Here is an 18,240-nt window from a genome sequence, read left to right on the forward strand (position 1 = left end):
AAGAGACCCGAGAACTAGAAAGGTGAGGCTCACCCAGCCATTTATCCATCCGCCCTTCAATTAACCCCACCTGTGTTTATCAGCCAGGTTGGCACAATAAACGTTAACAAACTCAATCCACCCCTTGCCAACTTGGCACCTGTACATAATTCTTTAGCCTCACAATTCGGACCCCACTCCAACACCTATACCTCAATCTACAATCCTATGAATATGTTCCCCCACCTATGAAAGTGTGTAAGCCAACCACTTCATGCCTCTATCCCCCAATTTTAAGTATTCAATTTATATACTGCCACTTACATCAACCCAGTGCTCTGAGGAGACAATCATATTTTTTGACATGAAGAAATATTCATTCTAGTTGTAACCTTGTAAAGTCTGCATCCATAAGCAAAGTCAAATCCAGACAGATGATTCATAAAGTCAGCAACAATATGCACCAGTTCACAGGCTCAAAAATCTCATCTGGTTGAGTTCTGGTCAACTCAATATGGGCTGCCTCACTCAGCCTCCACAGGGTGCCCATTGGTTGCCTTGCCTTTAGACCACGGGCTCTCACCAATACTCCACAAGCCTAGCACTCTCGTGGTAGGTCATGAACCTTAGACCAGTCAACCCACTCTCGTCTTCTCCTCTTTTTCCTGTAAACCAAGTCCACAGGTGTCAGTGGCCAAACTCAACCCATCTCTTTATTGCTGCATTTCTCCCACTTCCACTCAACAAGTAGATCCAGGTGGTCACCCAGCAAGCGTCTCAGCCTGCTCTCAGGCTCCCTTTAACAACTGCCCTGACAACCATCTTTAACTTTTGGTCTCTAAGCATTTGCCTTGTCTACATACTTTGTCGAAGTGGAGTCATACAGTATCTGTCCTCTTGTGACTGACTTATTTAGCTCAGCATAAAGTTCTCAAAGTTCATTCCTGACGTAGCATGCATCCGGACTTTATTTCTCTCGATGACTCTGCAGTGGGTCCCCCGCACACAGGGTCGGCACCGACTCGATGGCGCCCAACAACAGTGTCCCGCTGTATGTATGGAGCACATTTTGTAGGACGAACATGCTCAGCCTATCTTAAGCTGACAGAACTGAAAAAAACCTTTAAGCCCTTGTTGCAGTATTGAAAATTTCTACGGGCAAAATATTGAACAATGCAGGAAGTACCAAAAGAAAGACACAGAGTTGCTGTAACACAAAGAACTGTCCGACATTGAACCATTTCAAGAGATAGTATATGGCCCAGAACCGATGGTACTGAAGGCAGAATTCCAAGCTGCACTGAAGGCTCCCGGAGCTGACGGAATGCCACCCAAACTGCTTCAACAAGATGAGGACGCATTGGAAGCATTCATTCACCTACGACAAGAAATTTGGAAGGCAGATATCTGGCCAACCCCCTAGTAGGAATCCATTCCAAAGAAAGCTGACTCAGCACAGTGTGCAAATTATAGAACGGAATCATTGCTACCACATGCAACGAACATTTTGCTGACGATCACTCACCAACAGTTGCAGCAGGACGAAATCCAGGCTGGGTTCAGAAGAGGACATGGAACAAGGGTGTCAAAGATGTCAAATGTCAGTATCAATAATGGATCTATGTCAATGACGGAAGCTGGGTTAAAGCAGAGAACACCAGCAACTTGTTTACTTGTTCACTGACTATGAAAAGGCATTCAGCTGTGTGGATCTTAAACTATGAATGACATTCAGAAAAATGGGAATTCCAAGGCACTGCATTGTGCTCATGAGGTACTTGTACACGGAGCAAGATGCAGTTGTTGAAACAGCAAGGTACTACTGAATGGTTTCAAAGCAAGACGGGTGTGTGTCAGGGTTGTGTCCTTCCCCCAGACTTATGCTATATGCCGAGTGAATCGTCCGAGAAGCTGAGCTACATGAAGAATGTGGCATTAGGATTGGGAAAAGGCTGGCTAACAATCTGAGCTGTGCAGACGGCACGACCTTGCCAGCTGAAAGTGAGGAGGACTTGAAGCACTTGCTGATGAAGAGGAAGGACTGCGGCCTTCAGTGAGGATTACAACTTGTGGGAAACAGAAAGGTTTCTCCTAAGTCGTCTCCCCCAATTATATGTCAAACTTAGCTGCTTGATACACATGGCAAATGACTGTACACTTGCAGGTTAATGAAAGTAGGTCAGAGGTTATTCTCCCTAAGGGTTATCTATCAGCCATCTAGAGCCACCAGACTGTATAGTCTGTCCCACACTAAGAAGGGCCCACTCCCTTCTGATAAGGAGAGTAGTAGACTCTTTCCTCGTAGGATTGCCCATGGAGGTCAAGCCCACTCAACTCAAGAGTGACCAAGGTTAAGCCACCATCATGAACCTAGGGTCCACCCTTCTTGTCACATGTGTACCCCTAGTCCCTCTCCTTTCTATTATGTGCACACCCCTAGCTCATCCCCTTCCTGTTACTCTTATGCCCATTGTATATCCCCCTCCTATTGCTCATATTGCCTATCGTACAACCCCTTCCTGAGACATATGTCCTTACCTGTAATGAGGGGCATGCACACCCCCAGATATATAAGCCTTGGTTAGCAATAAATCGCTCTCTCTCCTGCCCTCTCATGTCCCATTTCCACGTGTACCACAAAGAGGAGCTAAGGTGAGCATGCTACCATGTGTGTCTGACTCCGTTATTCCATAATGTGTCTGACTCCATTATTCCAATCTCTCTTATTCTCTATGACTTTACTATAGTATTTACTTATCACCACTGTGCAATTGTGCCTACCGGACCCATGATGATTTGTTAGGGGCTTGCTCCCCTGACAACAACTTAATGTAAAGAAGCCCCAAATCCTCACAACTGGATCAGTAGGTAATCAGGATGAAGAGTGAAGTTGTCCAGGATTTCGTCTGGCTCGGATCCACAATCAACGCTCACGGGAGCAGCAGTTGAGAGATCAAAAGACACACTGCATTGGGGACATCTGCTGCACAGATCTCTTTAAAGCGTAGAAGACCAAAGCTGCCACTTTGAAGACTAAAGTTAACCTGACCTAAGTCATGGGAAAAGAATTTAACAGTTTTATTGACAATTTGCATATCACGCAATTCAATAGTCCAATCATATTAAAGAGTTATGCAATCCTTATCACAGTCAACTTTGGAAAATTTTCTTCTTTCTCGAGCTCATTGTTATAAGCTTCCCATTTCTACCCAACCGCTTCTGCCAAGTCCCTAGGAAACTGTTAATCCAGGAACCGCCTCGATAGACCTACCTATCCTGGATTTCACATACGAAGAAGCCTGCAAAATAAAGCAAAGACTAACTGCAGGGACAAAATGAAAATAGAGAAAAGCCTCAGTCGAAATGAGGGCAGAGAATGTTAAAAACTGGAATGAGTTGGAAAGGGGTTAAAAGGGAGATCAAATGATATGGTATTGCATTTTAACCTAACTACCTCTGTAACAATCCATTTTGCAATGCATGCTGTCTGGTAGTTAGGCCACTCACACCCTGGTCTATGATCTGAAGGGATTCTCTGGAAGCTTAATCCACTCGGGGACTCTGAAAATGGAGTTCAGGCTTCCGTCGTCATCCATAGTTTTCTGCAACTGGGTACTCACAGTTTAAGGTTTGATACCATTCCCTCCTCTGGATTTAGATTATATTATTTACAATATTTGGATCACACAGGCTGGTGTGCTTCTTCCGTGCGGACTTAATCGATGGCTCACTTAGATGACAAACCTTTACGCCACCAGATGCTATCCTTCCTGATAGCTGTGCACCATGTGATTTCTTCACTACCCTTTGCTACAGCACCCATGTCTCCAGCGATCTCTTCATGAGGGCAGGTATAGCGTAGGGCCAGGTCCTAAGAACTAATTGGTCTTAGATTAGGGCTATGACTAAGCGGGAGCTCAAAATCCATTTATATATTGATGATTTATGTATGTCCCAGGTTCATTTAGAGACATCATCATCGTTTTATTGGAGAACATTACAATCATCTCTAAGGGGTGTATGATAATTTTTTGATAGTATCATTTAGTCAGTGGTATCGAATTTTAAAAAAACTGTTGAGAAGAGAAAAGTGTATATATATATATACATACATACATATATATGAAAGCTTTTTAGTCCAAAAATACAGGGATTATTGGCATATACAGATTAAAAACTTACATGAGTGAACACTATTATGATAGTCTGGGTACTTTAGAGAAACAAATCCACAGAAACTCATGTATAAGAGAGCTTTGTATAAAGGTTAAGTGCACATCAAGAAAACATCCCAACCCAGTGCTGCCCAAGCCCACAAGTCCAACATGAACCCATTAACCCATATGTCTCACACCAATCGACAAAGCTCTCCTCCATCTCACAAAATACACACTATGACACTGACTGCAGGAGGAAAGCTGAATCAGTGAATGTGTAAGCATCTCAGCACTGGCAGGGGTCTCCACACGGCTGCTCCAGCACCCAGCGCTGCATCGGGGTAGGTCCATATGACTTCTCCTCAGGGATGTCTTGCAGGAAGTGAGCCTTAGCAGCTGAAGCAGGGAACTGGATGAGGCAGCTGCACCCTGGTCTGACCCTCAGAAAGCAAGAAACCTGAGAACTAGAAAGACGAGGCTCATTGAGCCATTTATCCCTCTGCCCTTCAATTAATCTCATGTATGTTTATCGGCCAGGTTGGCACAATAAACTAACTACCTCAACTATGATGAGGGTTGGAAGGAGGGCAAACTTTTCAGCAACACTCACAAAGGCAGAACCATATCTGTTGAGTACTACACGTCATAAAAAGGTGACAAGAGCATGAAAATAGCAAACATATGGTAGTCCCAAGTTACCATTCACTGAGCATCCTCAAAGCAAGTGATCTGAAACAAAGTAACAAATCCATAACCTTGCCATTGCAGTCGTCCGCTTCTTCTCACACTTGGGGGTTTCAACTTAAGTTCAAAGGAATGTTTCAGTTGCTTAAACCCGCTACAGGTGAGTTTAAGGAAAAGCCCAGTGGGAGTTTCCAAATTAGATCCTTCTGGTGTGCCCTACGAAGGATGCTGTGCACCAGGAAGAGACCGTGACCTGAGTCACCAGGCGCTGGATAGAAATCAGGTCAAAAGTGTCCACCGTGGAGTTTTCACTAGCCTCAGACACATGTGCCTTGAATAAGGAAGATGGAAGAAGAATTGATGCATTTGAATTACGGTCTTAGCCAAGAATACGGAAAGCATTCTTGGACTGCCGAAAGAACAAACAAATCTGTTTTGGAAGAAGTACTGCCAGCGTGCTTCTGGGAAGCAAGGATGATGAGCTTTCCTCTCACCAGCTTTGGACATGTTGTCAGGGGAGACCCATCCCTAGAGAAGGACGCCGTGCTTGGTAACATAGAGGAGCAACGGACCAGAGAAGCCCCTCCATGAGATGGATTGGCACCGCGGCCGCAACAGTAACTGCGAGGAAAATTCAGATCAGACAGTGCTTCGTTCTGCTGTCCATAAGGTTGCTATGAGTTGGAACCAGCTTGATTCCCAACAAGCACCTCCGCATTTTATTCATCTGCCGGTCGACAGTTAGGCTGTTGGCACCCTTTGGCTGTTGTGAACATTGGGGTACAAATGCTTGTTGGCAGAAAACTGAAGAATTTATGCATTTAAATGGTGACGCTGGCAAAGAATACTGCAAGGGCAGGGTGGTTCTTTGGGGGTAGATAGCCAGAGTGAGCTTTCTGGATAACACGATACACCACTCCCTGTCAAAGGGCTGCCTCTGACAAGCTCCACGGGAGCTCTGCAAAGTAAATGTCGCTTCCCTCTCACAGGCGAGGAGATGGAGCTTGGGCACATGGTGAGGAGAGTTCCTCCCAGTCCTCCCTGCTCCCAGAGGATGAGTTTGAAGGGCAGAGGGAAAGTAGGCCCATGGGACTCCCACTCCTCACAAGAGGCAGACAAGGACTCTCAGAAGCATGGGCAGGCGTTGCGGGGAGAGCAGCCTTTCCACAGCCCACACACGAGTCCCCGGGTAGTGGGCCCTCCAGCCGAGGCGTGCCCTTCTAGGAAACAGCAGGTAGCAACAGGAGACTGGCCTATCTCTCCTCCCAAAGCTGGAGAACAGCATCCCTTTGCAGTACCGCCCAGGCTAGACGGTGAAGGCTTCAGGGCAGAAATTAAGTCCTTGGTGAGTTCAGTGAGAGTCCTCAAGGGTGTCTTCAGTCCGTGGTGAGGTGATGAAGCGGAGCGAGGGTCTAGTTGGAAGAAGGTGGGAAGCTGAGCAGTAAAGGCCCCTTCCTTAACTTTCACCTGCCGATAGTCGGGCTCACCTGGGATTCTAGTACTCTGGTCCTCTTCCACAGTGTTCAGGGGTTTGGGTCACAGGAGCTCATAGACTGGAGGATGCAGCTTGGCTCAGAGCCCCATTAGTCTGCAACTACTGGATCCATGGATCCTGGTGATTGTATCTAGGGTGTGAACCCGACTCACAGTCAACCCATCCATAGGCTAGCTGGTGATTAATACTGAAGTCTACACCTGGATCCACAAGACTTTCCACCCACTGGCCTGTGATCTTCCTGCATTGAGCGTCATTGCACATGTTACGTGAACCTGAAGAGGAATTTATAGACTGGTATCAGACATATGGGCTACTATCAGACTCATGGACTTGATGTGGACTGGGCTGGGATGTACAATTGCCCTTTTATATCAAACTCTTGCACCTATATGAGTGTCTATGAATTTGTTTCTCCAGTCAATCCGGACGGATTATGGCATTAGGAAGAATGTTGAAAGGCTGTGGGCTGCCAGAAGAACAACCCTGTCTTGGAAGAAGTACAACCAGATGCTCTTTCGAAGTGAAGATGGCAAAACTTCCTCTTACATCTTCTGCACATGTTACCAGGAGAGGCCAGTCCCTGGGGAAGGGCATCATGCTGCGTAAAGTAGCGGAGGGTCAACAAAGACCCTCCACGAGACGGTGACTGCAGCAACGCCCTCAGCCATAGCAGCGAGCATGAAGATGCCACAGGACTGGGCAATGTTTGTTCTGTTGACGGAGGCACATCGAACAACAATCCACATCTCGTCGCTACTGTTTGCATGGTATGCCCTCGTCCTCTTCTTCCTTTCGGTTATTTGGGGGCTTGACTCTAAGGCGTGTCTCTTATTCAATACAGATTTAGGTTCTCTTTTCTTCTTGATCAAGTCTGGCAGTCCTGCTGATGAAGTAGGATGTGTAGCCCCTTCTCATTTAATATAATTAAATTGCCGTCTTGTTATTGGTTTTCTATTTGCCTCAAATTTTTTATTCCTTTTGTTCCTCCATGGTTCTTTTTATTCAATAATATACTTACATTTGTATAGGTTGTAAAGCCTTCAATATAATATCACTTTGTAAAATCGTATGTCTTTTAAAGAAGTTATAACGAGATGGGGAAAAGTTCGCTTAGTCTTCTATTTCCCCAGTTACCATTTCCAGCAGTTTTTGTTTCTCCTTGCAAATTTGACACACTGCCTAGTGCTACTTCCTTTCAGCTCCAAGGACTTCCTTCAGTATAGCTTGTAAGGTAGGTCTGCCAGCTGCAGTTGATTTGTTTTGATTTATCTGGGAATGTTTTTATTTTGCCTTTAGTTTTCAAAGATAGTTTTGTTGAATACAGAATTCTAGGTTGACAGTTTTCCCCCCCTTTCCTGGTGTATTTTTAATATAGGATATCATGTGTCTTTTGGCTTCCATTGAGGAGTCCCGTTACTTGTCCCCTGTTCACGGTGCATTGTTTTTCTCTCAACTTTCAGAGTTTTCTCTTTGCCTCTCAATATTTTGAAAAGTTGTACATAGGTGTGATATTTCACTTGGATTGTGCTTCTTAGATCTGTCCCCCACTAAATTTGGCAAGTGTTCGGCTGTTGTGTCTTCAAATACTTTTCTATCTCTTTGATGCCCTCTGGGACCCTCAACACACAGGCGTTGGTCTACTTGATGTTGTCTCACAGCACCTCGAAGGCTTTGTTAACCTTTTCTTCAATCTGACTTTTCCTTTACGTTCTTCAGATTGGATAACTATTGCTCTACCTTAAAATTCACCGGTTCCATCTTCTACCATCTCAAAGCTGCTTATGAGCCACTCTGGGGAAAAAACCCAAAACTTCATTTCCATTTTTGTACTTTTCAACTCCAGAATTTCCCTGTTGTTTTAATGTATTGAGTCTGTATCTGCTGATTCATTGTCATCACAACTTCCTTAATTTGCTAGTTCTCTAGACATATTTACAATAGGTATTGATGCTAAATTAACATCTGGGACACACAGAAACCTTTCAATTGACTGTATTATTATTTCCTAAGGCCTGGGTCCCCTTTGTTTCTTTGCATGTCTCTCTTGGCTAGCCTCTGTGTGTACATCAGACACCATCGGCCAGGGGTGGTTAGGTAGCCGAGGCCTACGCTGGTCTTTGCTAAGCATTTGTATAGCCTCCAGTCAAGCCAGGATGCACAAAGAGCTTGCCAAACCCCTGTGGATGTCTCACCTTCCATCAGGTGTGTCCCTGTCACATTCCTAGCTGATCTGCGAGATCTAACATCTCACAGTCGTTCCTTGTTTTCCACAGTCTGGAGGAACACTGGTCAGGTATCCTGCAGAATGTTCCAATATAGGTTTGTCTGATGTTATTCTCAAAAGGCGACTGGTGTCACGGGGTTTTAGAAAGAATGATGCAAGAAGTGTTCCCATTTGATTTCGCCTTTATCTTGTATGAGACTTTCTGTGCGTCTGGAATATGTGGGTTGAAGCACATGAACTTTGGTCAGTGTTGGCAGGAGATATAGTGTGCCAGCTCTAGGCCCAGGCCCTGGGAAGTGTCACATGTCTGCTTGATCCTCTTGTGCTAGCATGCTGGTCCATGGAAGATGAGACATACACACAGAGTAGACCCGAACCCAACCTGTCTTAGAGCCAAGCCACTCTGAGCCTTGCCTGGCTCTGATGACCCTAGAAGGCACAATAGATGACCAAAATCTTAATTCAGAGACACCCACAGGGGATGCAGAATTAAGAGCACCTCACAGGCTATCTTCCTGTCTGAGAACTTGGTGTTTATTCCAAGTTATCCTGAGTCACAAATGTCCTCATCTTCCTCTTCTCTCCTCTCCTCCCCTCCCCATATGGGTCAAGTCTAGAAAGAGAGGCCCATCACTGTGTCCCTTTCTTTCCTCTTAGCAGCACAGTAGGTACAAGGGCCTTAGCACCCCCCAGCCCCCCACTGAGGCTCTGGGTCTCAAGTGAGGTAGCATAACCCAAGTGTCCTTAGGGATAAGATGACTTATTTTGTGGACCAGTGAATTTAGAACAGAGCCTCGGGGAAAATTTTGGAAGATAATCTTCTCTGTAGAGTATAAAATTATTGTAAAAAGGCACATGAGCTGATGCACTACGAATCTTCCTCTTGCTGTACATCAAGTGATTATGTAAGCCCTCCAACAAGCAGCTGTCTTGCAGCGAAATCACCACGCACCAACAACTATAGAACAGATCAAGTTTTATTTGACAATAATATTAAATTCCATTCGTTTATTCTTGGAGATCTGCTGAGCCAGGAGCAGGATAACAAATCACACACAACAAAAATATCAAAGGTCTAGGGCTGGCCACTCTTCTGGAGCCTAAGCACAGATGGTTAGGGCAGGGGATGGAGGGTGCTGTGGGGTGAAAGCTGACTTTGTCCACTTCTCAACTTACGAGCATTGTGGGCTGGGATTTCACAGCCTCTTGTCAGCCCATGGCCTTTGGGGAAGGGAAAGGGGGGCGGAGAAGGGCTCTGTGCGGGAGACCATATCATGCTTCCATAGTTACCTTCCCCACTCTACACCAGTTCAAATTTTGGTCCCCAATCCTGCCCTACCACTTTAGTGCCAATTTATTTCTCAAGCCCTTCCCATCTGACAGATCGAATGTCAAGCCCTTGTGGGATGGTCATTTCCCAGGCATGGGTTCCATTTCCCCCAACCAGGGGTCAGCCCTCCGTCCTCTACTCCCCCAGGGTCTTGCCCAGGCACCCAAGTTTCACCAGTGAACTGTTGGGGATGGATGAGTCTGCACACAATGTGCAGCGGTCTGAGAAGTGAGGCAGGCATAGGGTGTTCTGGGGCCACCTGGTAGAGAAGGGTTGAAGGGTGGGGACGCCTGAGCAAACTCCATCACCCCAACACAGTACTCCCTTCTTTGGACTGTCAAAGCGATCCCTGCTGATGCCCTCAGTCTTGGGTTGCTCTCATCCGTGAATTAGAAAGGAGTGAATGAAGAATGTTCCAGAGGCAAGGCGGTCATCAGGTGGCTCAAGACCAGGGCCTCCGGCCCCTCGTTTTACTGAACACTTGCTGTGGGGTAGGCACCGGGAGGGATGCTTTGCAGATAAGCTCCTTTCAATCCTTTCTGAAGATCACACCAAACCCATTGCGTACCAGGGGATTCTGACTCAGAGTGATCCTAAAGGGTTTTCTCGACTAGAACCTTCACAGACGAAGACCACCAGGCCTAGCTTCCGCAGTACCACAGGGAGGTTGAACTGCCAGCCTCTTGGCAGTTAAGTGCAAACAATTCGTGCGATGTCCGCAACACTTTGAGGCTTTATTTCCCTCACTTTAGTGCAGAGGCAATAAGCTAATTAACGTCCCTCTCAGTCATTTAGCTAAAAGGTAGCTGAACCGGTACTAAATTTGAGCCCGTCCTATCTCCCAGGGATCTCGGATCCAGTAAGGGCTTTGAGAGAGACCCTGCACCAGGAACTGACAGGAGACATGTCAAATGTTAGTGCTGTTTTTCAGAAGGCCCAAAGAATGTGAGAGAGAGAGAGAGAGAGAGTCTGTGTGTATGTGTATATATGTGTATCTATATGTGTGTAAGTATCTGTTTCTGTGGGCTCGTGTGTGTGTGAGAGAAAGAGAGATCTCATCGATGTTTCTACCATCTCTGTGTGTGTGTGTGTGTGTGTGTGTGTGTGAGAGAGAGAGAGAGAGAGAGAGAGAGAGAGAGAGAGAGAGAGAGAGAGAGAGAGAGAGAGAGAGAGAAAAGAGAGATCTCATCGGCGTTTCTACCATCTGAGTCTCAGGGCAGAAGGTACAGAACTCCAGATAAAACGGGTTCTCCCAGTCTTTGGCCAAATACAATGTGGGCCTCAGGATGGTTGGAGGAGGCAGCCTAAGCCCCACCCCAGAGCCTCACATTGTTCTAGAAAGACTCCCAGCCCGTGCTCGTGAGTGGAGGCTGAGGGCTATGCAGCTGAGCTTCTCTCTGGCCAACTCTGCTTCTTTCCCAGGACAGCCCCAAAGCCAAAGGTGCCCGGAGACCATCTTAATCCCTGGCCCTGCCTGGCGCAGGGTCATCCAGGGCCCCACGGGAGCGAGACCCTCACAGCTAACTGTGGAGCGCCCGGGAAGTGGGGGCTCGGAGAAGGCTGCCCCAGGGTCTCCTGTGAAGCCTGGCGCCACGGCTGTGCTAGGGCAGCGCTCCGCTGAAAGTCATGATGGGCAGGCAGAGGAGGGAGCAGAGGTCAGGTGCAGTCTGCGCCAGCGGGTAGGAGGGCCTCTGAAGTGGCTGGTGGAGGCTGTTCCTCTCTGGCTTGTAGCAGGGTGAGACCTCACACCTGCGGGGTGGGGGGTGGAGGTGGAGGGCAGGGCAGGAGTAAGACCAGGCCTCCGCCTCCTCCTCACCCTTCCTTGGGACCCTGCTTGGCCGAGGCGGAGCCAGCCACCCCTCCGTCCTACCTGACCACACTCTGCAGGATCTTCCTCTCATCCTGGTCCAGACACACGGCGAAGGGACAGCTGTTGGAGCCGATGACCTGCACCTTGTCCACTTTGACCTGTGATGTACTGATCTGGAAGGAAGCCCCGGGTCAGTACCCAGCGCCCTGGTCACCCGGCTGCTGGCCCACAGCTCCTTCCCAGGGCATTGCCCATGGTGTCTGAAGGAGAAGGATGGGGGCGTTGGATGGCAGCTCTCAGGTCATGGGCCAGGCCAGGGGAGGGGTCCGGGGGGCTTCCACTAGGCCTGCCATCTTTCTGGCTTCGGCCCTGTCACGTATCTGGACGAAGCAAGGGTGGCTGGAGAACAGAATGCCTGACCCCCCGCCCTCACTGCGAGAGCCACAGGGTCCCCGAGTCCCTCGACTTCGGGCTCAGGCCCACCTGATATCTGCCAGGGAACCTTTTCACACACACAGGTGCTCTCCCCTGCACTTCACACCACTCCACACAGGTGCACAACCCCTGCCTCTCACCCTCTCCCACCCACCTGCCCTAGCCCTGCCCTGGGACATCCCCCACCCCCACCCCCACATTCTCCTCCCCCACGCCCAGGGGTGTACCTGGAAGAGGAGCGAAGCACTCACCTGGTTGAAGCCCTTCTTGGATTTGGAGTTCTGCCTCTTTACCACCTCGGTCAGGGTCAATGTCAGGGTTTCCACGCTGGAGTCTGAGGGGCAAGGTGGGCTCAGGCCAGGCTCCACCGAGCTCTCTAGATCACCAGCCCCATTGCCCGCCCACTCACCTAGCTCTTCTTGCTTGCGGCAGGCCTTGCTGAGGTTGACAGACGTGCAGACCTTGTCCATGTTGCACCAGCGGCTCCGGCCACTGATGGTGCCCTGAAAGTGCAGCGAAACCCCCTGTCCAGAAGCCCCCACACCTGCACCTTCTCCAAAGCGAGGCGGCTCCAGGCCCGCCAGGAGAGGGTGCTGTTCTTATGAACCCCTATGGGAGGGCTGTGGGGGCCTGAGAGCTGGCGGGGGGATTCCAGCACTCCTGGGCCTTCGGTGAGGTGCACTGCTGGTTTCCCACCACCTCTGTTTCTCTGCCCTGTGGGAGTCCCATCCCCCCGGCCACCATGACATCAGGAGGGTCCTCAAGGCTTCTGCCAGGGCCTCTGTTCTCTTTATTCCAGGCTGCTCTCCCTTAGGGACTCCCATCCAGCTTCCTCTTCCATGACCACCTATGCACCCATCGCCATACGTCACCTCAGAGTTCAGGTCCACACATGCAAATGCCTACTCTGGTCTTTCTCCCCACACCTCTCAGGCTCAACCCCTGATCTTCCGCCACCAACCCCGGGCCTCGCTGGTGCCCCTGGGTCAGGGCCTGGGACTGCCAGTGGCGGAAGATGAAAGTACCAAGTCTGGGCCTCCCTTTTCCTAGTCCATTGCCAAGCATGCGGCACAGCGAATCCACAGACACACTCCCGCTATCATCAGGAGCCCTCGCGGCGTGGTGGTGACACGTTGGATTGCTAACCGCCAGGTCTGCACTTCGAAACCACCAGCGGCTACACAGGAGAAAGGTGAGGCTTTCCCCTCCCGGAAAGAGTCCCCGTCTCAGAAACCCAAAGGTGCAGCTCTACCCGGTCCTAGAGGGTCGCTAGGAGTCAGCATCGCCTCGAAGGCCGGGGGCTGTTGCCCGGCCCGCTCATCTGACTGCAGCTGCCCCATTTCTCTCCTGGCACACCACCTCCTCATGGGCCTTCCCACCCGGCTGGAGGACCCCTCCAAACCTTGACCCCGATCATGCCACGCCCCTTCAACCCCACCCCACCCAGGAACCCCTTCCAGGACATCCATTGCTCTTAAACCAAGACCCCCCTCTTTGCCCTTGGTATTCTGGACCTGCCTATTTCTTGGGGGAGCTCTGGAGGGTAGTGGTTATGCATTGGCCTGCGACCCGCATGGTCAGCAGCTCAGAACCAACAGCAGCTCCGCAGGAGCAAGACTGGACTTTCTACTTTCATAAACGGTGACCCTCTCAGAAGCCCACAGGGTGGCTAGCCCACAGGGGGTGTGGCTAACCCAGGGGGGTGGCTATGGGTTGGCACTGGCTCAATGGCAGCGAGTTGGGTTTCCTTTATATCCTCACGTTCCTACTCGATTCTCTGGCTGTCTTTCACTGCCATTGGAGGTGCACACTCCCTCACACCGCAGGGCCTTTGCACATGCTGGGTTGCGAACTGCAGGGTCAGCCATGCGAAAACAGAGACAGACAAGGCTTTCTGCTCCTGCAAAGAGCTACCGTCTTGGAAACCCACAGTGGCGGATGTATCCGGTCCTATAGGGTAGGTGTGAGATGGAATTGATTCGATGATGGCAAGGTTTTGCTTTTGTTTTACGTTGAGAGAGTCTATGGCTCTCTTTCAGGTTCATGAACACCCCGTCTTTCACACATCGGATCCAGATCTCCTCTCAGACGGGCCTTCTCCAGATTCCCTGGCTGCGGGGATGGAACCGTCCCGTAGGGATCCCCATGGTCCTGCATGCTCTCTTTGTCACAGTTGTGCTTTTATCATGTGGATGCCACGGGCCCATGACTAACCACCCTGCCTGTCTCGGGTCTACGCTCAGTCTGTGCTCACTCCGGTGCCTGGAACAGCGTGGGGCACAGTAGGTGACCCCCGGTCAGCGCCCAGTGCACACTGGCCCCTCCTGCTGACTTCCTGAGGCACAGATTTCCAGGAGCCAGCGTCTCTGTAGCAGCTCTCTGAGAGGCTTGGCCTCCCATGGCGTGCTGAAAGAGACTTGTTCACCTGTTTCTTGTCTGTCTCCCAGCTCTCACTGCCACTGAGTTGGTTCCGAGTGACAGCAACCTTATAGGGCAGAACAGAACTGCGCCTGTGAGTTTCTGTGACCATGGCTCTTTATGGGAGGAGAAAGCCTCGGCTTTCCAGTGGTTTTGAACTGCTGGCCTTGAGGTTAGTAGGCCAACATGTAACCCTCCATGCCACCAGGCCTCCCTCTTCTAGCAGAGTGAAATGGGGGCCCTACCCTCCCCCTACACCCCGCTGTCTTCTCTTTGCTCTTCCCAGAAGGGAGCTCTGCATGAAACCCACTGTCACCAAGTCGATTCAACCTTATAGCAACCAGATACACGGTTTTCAAGACTGTGAGTCTTTACAGGAGCTGGCACCTCATTGTTCTCTCGTGGGGTGGCCGGTGGATTTGAACCACCAGCCGAGCAGTGAGCAGCCTAATGCCTAGCCCACAGCATCACCAATAAAGATATTTTGAAAGAAGACAGAAAAGAAGCTCTCCCATCTGTGACCACAAGCCTTTCTTGGCCTCTACCCTGCCTCATCCCATCCCGACAGGCACCCAGCGGACACAGTGGCCCCTCAGACCCCCGAGCAAGTCACTCGGAAGCTTCTAGGAGCGCAGAGGTGGCGGGAGAGGGAACAGTGTGCTCTCTCAGCATCCAAGGGGGCCCGGGGAGCCCACCACCGCCTCCCAGCCTGAAGACAGGGCCCAAGGTCATCGGGGGGGGGGGGGGGGGGACTCTGTGCCAGCAGAGGGCCAGGGTCTCGGCCCAGCACTTACCTTGCTGTAAATAATCTGTAGTGTTAGCGGGATGGCCTCCCGGTCGCCATCGATACCCAGTCGCTTGCTGCCAGGACCTGCACCATAACCAAGAGACGCTTCACACACCCTCTCACTTTGTCCATCCCCTCACAGATCAGGTCACCCTGCCCCGCCCCTCCCCCTCCCCGGACCCCCCTGTGCCTGCACTTGGGCTCCCCAGTGCTCACCGGAAGCCTTGATGGCCCGGGTGGCAGCCGAGTGACCCAGCTCCAGGGACTGGATGAAGATCTCGGTGGTCTTCTCCCCAGTGATGAAGGTCAGCTGGAGAGAGCCACAGGCACCATGTGGACCACCCTCTCCCCACGCCTGCCCACCAGGCTGCTGGGAGGCTGTCGCAGGGCTACAGGGGGCCGAGGGGTCCCATAGAACCTGCCAGGGCGGCTGAGTGCTCGGGGAGCTGGGCTAGGAGGTACGTGGGGCGGGCGGACGGACGTACCTCTGTCTGGTAGACCTGCAGCAGCACCGGGCGGGTGGCGAAGCGGCAGTAATAGAGCAGCATGTCAGCCAGGATGGGCAGCTGGGCTGTAGAGCCGGCCAGGGGCTGTGACTCAGGCTTCAGTGACTGCTGGCGGGCGGGAAGGGGGCGGCGGGTGGTGGTCGTGGTGAAATGGGGACGAGTGAGGAGAGAGTGAGGGAAAGAAGAGGGAAGCAGAGGCAGCCACGCAGACGGATGAGACGCGCACAAGAGGAAATAAGGGAGACGTGCAGAGGTCCACCACCAGGGTGGGGAGATGGGCACGTGGACTGGGGAAACAGAATGGCAGCACTCCCCTCCCTCTGCCCCTACCCGCCACCCCTTCTTCCTCAGGTGAGGGGCAGGCCTCTGAGGAATTGAGGAAGGCAGCTAAAACGAAGCCCCTTCCTTGTCCCACCCCCTCTGGAGTTCCGATTGCCCTGCCCCTAACTTCCCCTCCCTGATCTTTTCCAAGTAAGACCTGGCCCCCTAGGGGGCCCTCCAGCTGGATACCCCAAGCCCCGGGTATTCTAACTAAGTGTGGCCAGTGCCCTCAGCCAGTGAGCCCCTCTGCCCCCAGCGCCACTTACCTGGCACAGGACTTCCGTGGGCAGGTGCATGAGGCCCAGCACGTTGCGCTCATACCAGGGGTCGAGCATACCGAGGTAGTGGGAGATATCGTTGGTGCTCTCCTCCCAGGGCACGGCGCCCAGCTGCGGGCAGAAGAGGAAGGGTCACGGCCAGGTCCCAAAGGCCTGCCCAGCACAGACAGGCTCAGGAGCCCGGCAGCCACGGTGTCCCAGTCTTAAGCTTCTCTTGCTTTTGGAAAGGGCTGACCACTTTTACTATCTGTCACAGCCAAGGGCAGGGCTGGTGGGGAGGGGCGGGGGGGCCGACACTGGGAGCCAGGGCCAGGCATAGACCAAAAGAAGTCACTGATGTGGAGTCCATTCGGACTTCTAGTGACCCTACAGTTCCCCAGGCTAAATCTTTACTGGAACCAACAACCTCTTCGTTCTCCTGAAGGGCAGATGTGGGTTTGAATTCACCATGAGGACAGCAGCCCCATGCCTAAGCAACAGTGCCAGGCTGGTCCTTTGGCCCAAGCAGAAAAGCATACTTCAACGGCCTCACGATGCCCCCTGGTGTGTCAGGGCAGAACTGTGCTGCACCCGGCTCTCAGTGACTGCTTCCTAGAAATGGATTGTGCTCTCTCCTGAGGTGCCCCTGGGTAGACTTGAACTTCCAGCCGGTTGGCTAGCTGCCAAGCTGGTTAACTGCTCACAGTGCCCCGGCCCCATAAACATGGGTGATTGGTGACTGCCCCTTCCGGTAATGCGAGCCCACTTAGGTCCACCCTACTTGGTCACCCCATTTGGATCTGACCTTGGGACCTGCTGCGGGGCTGGGGTGCCGCGTGGAGTCGGTGGGGGGCGGGGGCGTCTGGCTCCGTGGGGCCGGGCAGGCGCTGGGTGTGGTTGCGTGGCCCCGCTTCACGGGCACGTAGAAGAACTGCAGCTTGAAGAAGCGGGTGAGCAGCGGGCGATTGTTCTCCAGCCGCCTGGCACGGGCAGAGGGAGAGGGTGAGATGCCAAACTGCCGCAGGCGCTATGAAGCCTCAGGCCTTGGAGGCGCCCCGCGCGCCCACGGCTCTTACCGCAGGTTGCTGTACGCCCGGGCCACTTTGCCCGAAATCCGATCAGAGCCAAAGACCACCACCCTGAGCGTGGAGGCCTTGGGGTCCTCGTCCCCGCTGAGGAAGGGCCTGCGACGCTGGTGGCGGGAGGCGGGGGCCAGGAGCCAGCTGGGCAGCTGGGCACTGAGCTTGGACTGGGGCAGGGAGCGGGAGCGCTGGGGCCGGGCTGGTGGCGGGCCCATGCTGTCCAGGGGGCTGCAGAGGCTCCCGGCTCGGCGCAGCGGGAGCCCGGTGTCGTCCCCGCTGCCCTCCAGGCCCCGGGAGTCCCTCCGCAGCATCAGCTGGCCGGTGCTCCTGAAGATTTTATAGATCCGGTTGAACTTCGGTCCCGACCGACGCTGGCCCCTGCGGTCCTGGCTGCCAGGTTTCGGGGGCCGCTCAGGGAAGCCCTCCTCGTTGTCCTCCATGTAGCCGCTGTCCATGCCGTCCGAGAGGCCCGACACAAAGGAGGTCAGCAACTGGCGGGAAAGGGCAGGCCCGGAGGCCTGGGAGGAAGCCAGGGACAGAGTGGAGTCTCTTGAGGTGACTGAACTGGTGGAGAGCAGGGAGTCCCTCTCTGCACAGTGCCCGGTGTCCACGTCCTCCTCGCCTTCCTCCTCCTCCTCCTCCTCATCATCATCATCATCGGCCATCCCTGCCTGGAGCAACTCCTGTTCCTTGAGCAGAATCTCCTGCAGGATGTCTGCAGAGAAGCGGGGGAGGTGGCACCTGAGGGTTCC

The 18,240-nt window shown here is 52.0% G+C and overlaps 1 protein-coding gene across 2 annotated transcripts in view; it reads right to left on the minus strand.

Annotated features, from left to right (window-relative positions):
• Nucleotides 1-11,074: 11,074 nt before the first annotated feature.
• The window catches only part of PIK3R5 (phosphoinositide-3-kinase regulatory subunit 5), a 36,411-nt gene continuing 29,245 nt past the window's right edge, over nucleotides 11,075-18,240 (minus strand). The window contains exons 9-18 of one of the 2 annotated variants that reach the window (XM_075559136.1): nucleotides 17,483-18,203; nucleotides 17,212-17,386; nucleotides 16,416-16,538; nucleotides 15,808-15,933; nucleotides 15,539-15,632; nucleotides 15,330-15,406; nucleotides 12,527-12,620; nucleotides 12,369-12,451; nucleotides 11,743-11,855; nucleotides 11,075-11,621 (exon numbers count right to left, since the gene is read on the minus strand). In XM_075559136.1, the coding sequence (XP_075415251.1) occupies nucleotides 11,474-11,621; nucleotides 11,743-11,855; nucleotides 12,369-12,451; nucleotides 12,527-12,620; nucleotides 15,330-15,406; nucleotides 15,539-15,632; nucleotides 15,808-15,933; nucleotides 16,416-16,538; nucleotides 17,212-17,386; nucleotides 17,483-18,203 (1,754 nt within the window). In that variant the 3' untranslated portion in view covers nucleotides 11,075-11,473. Of the gene's footprint in view, nucleotides 11,622-11,742; nucleotides 11,856-12,368; nucleotides 12,452-12,526; nucleotides 12,621-15,329; nucleotides 15,407-15,538; nucleotides 15,633-15,807; nucleotides 15,937-16,415; nucleotides 16,539-17,211; nucleotides 17,387-17,482; nucleotides 18,204-18,240 lie in introns of both variants that reach the window. The other variant, XM_075559135.1, reaches the window with a different exon arrangement.

The sequence above is a fragment of the Tenrec ecaudatus genome, chromosome 10 (assembly GCF_050624435.1).
Source record: "Tenrec ecaudatus isolate mTenEca1 chromosome 10, mTenEca1.hap1, whole genome shotgun sequence".
NCBI lineage: Eukaryota > Metazoa > Chordata > Mammalia > Afrosoricida > Tenrecidae > Tenrec > Tenrec ecaudatus.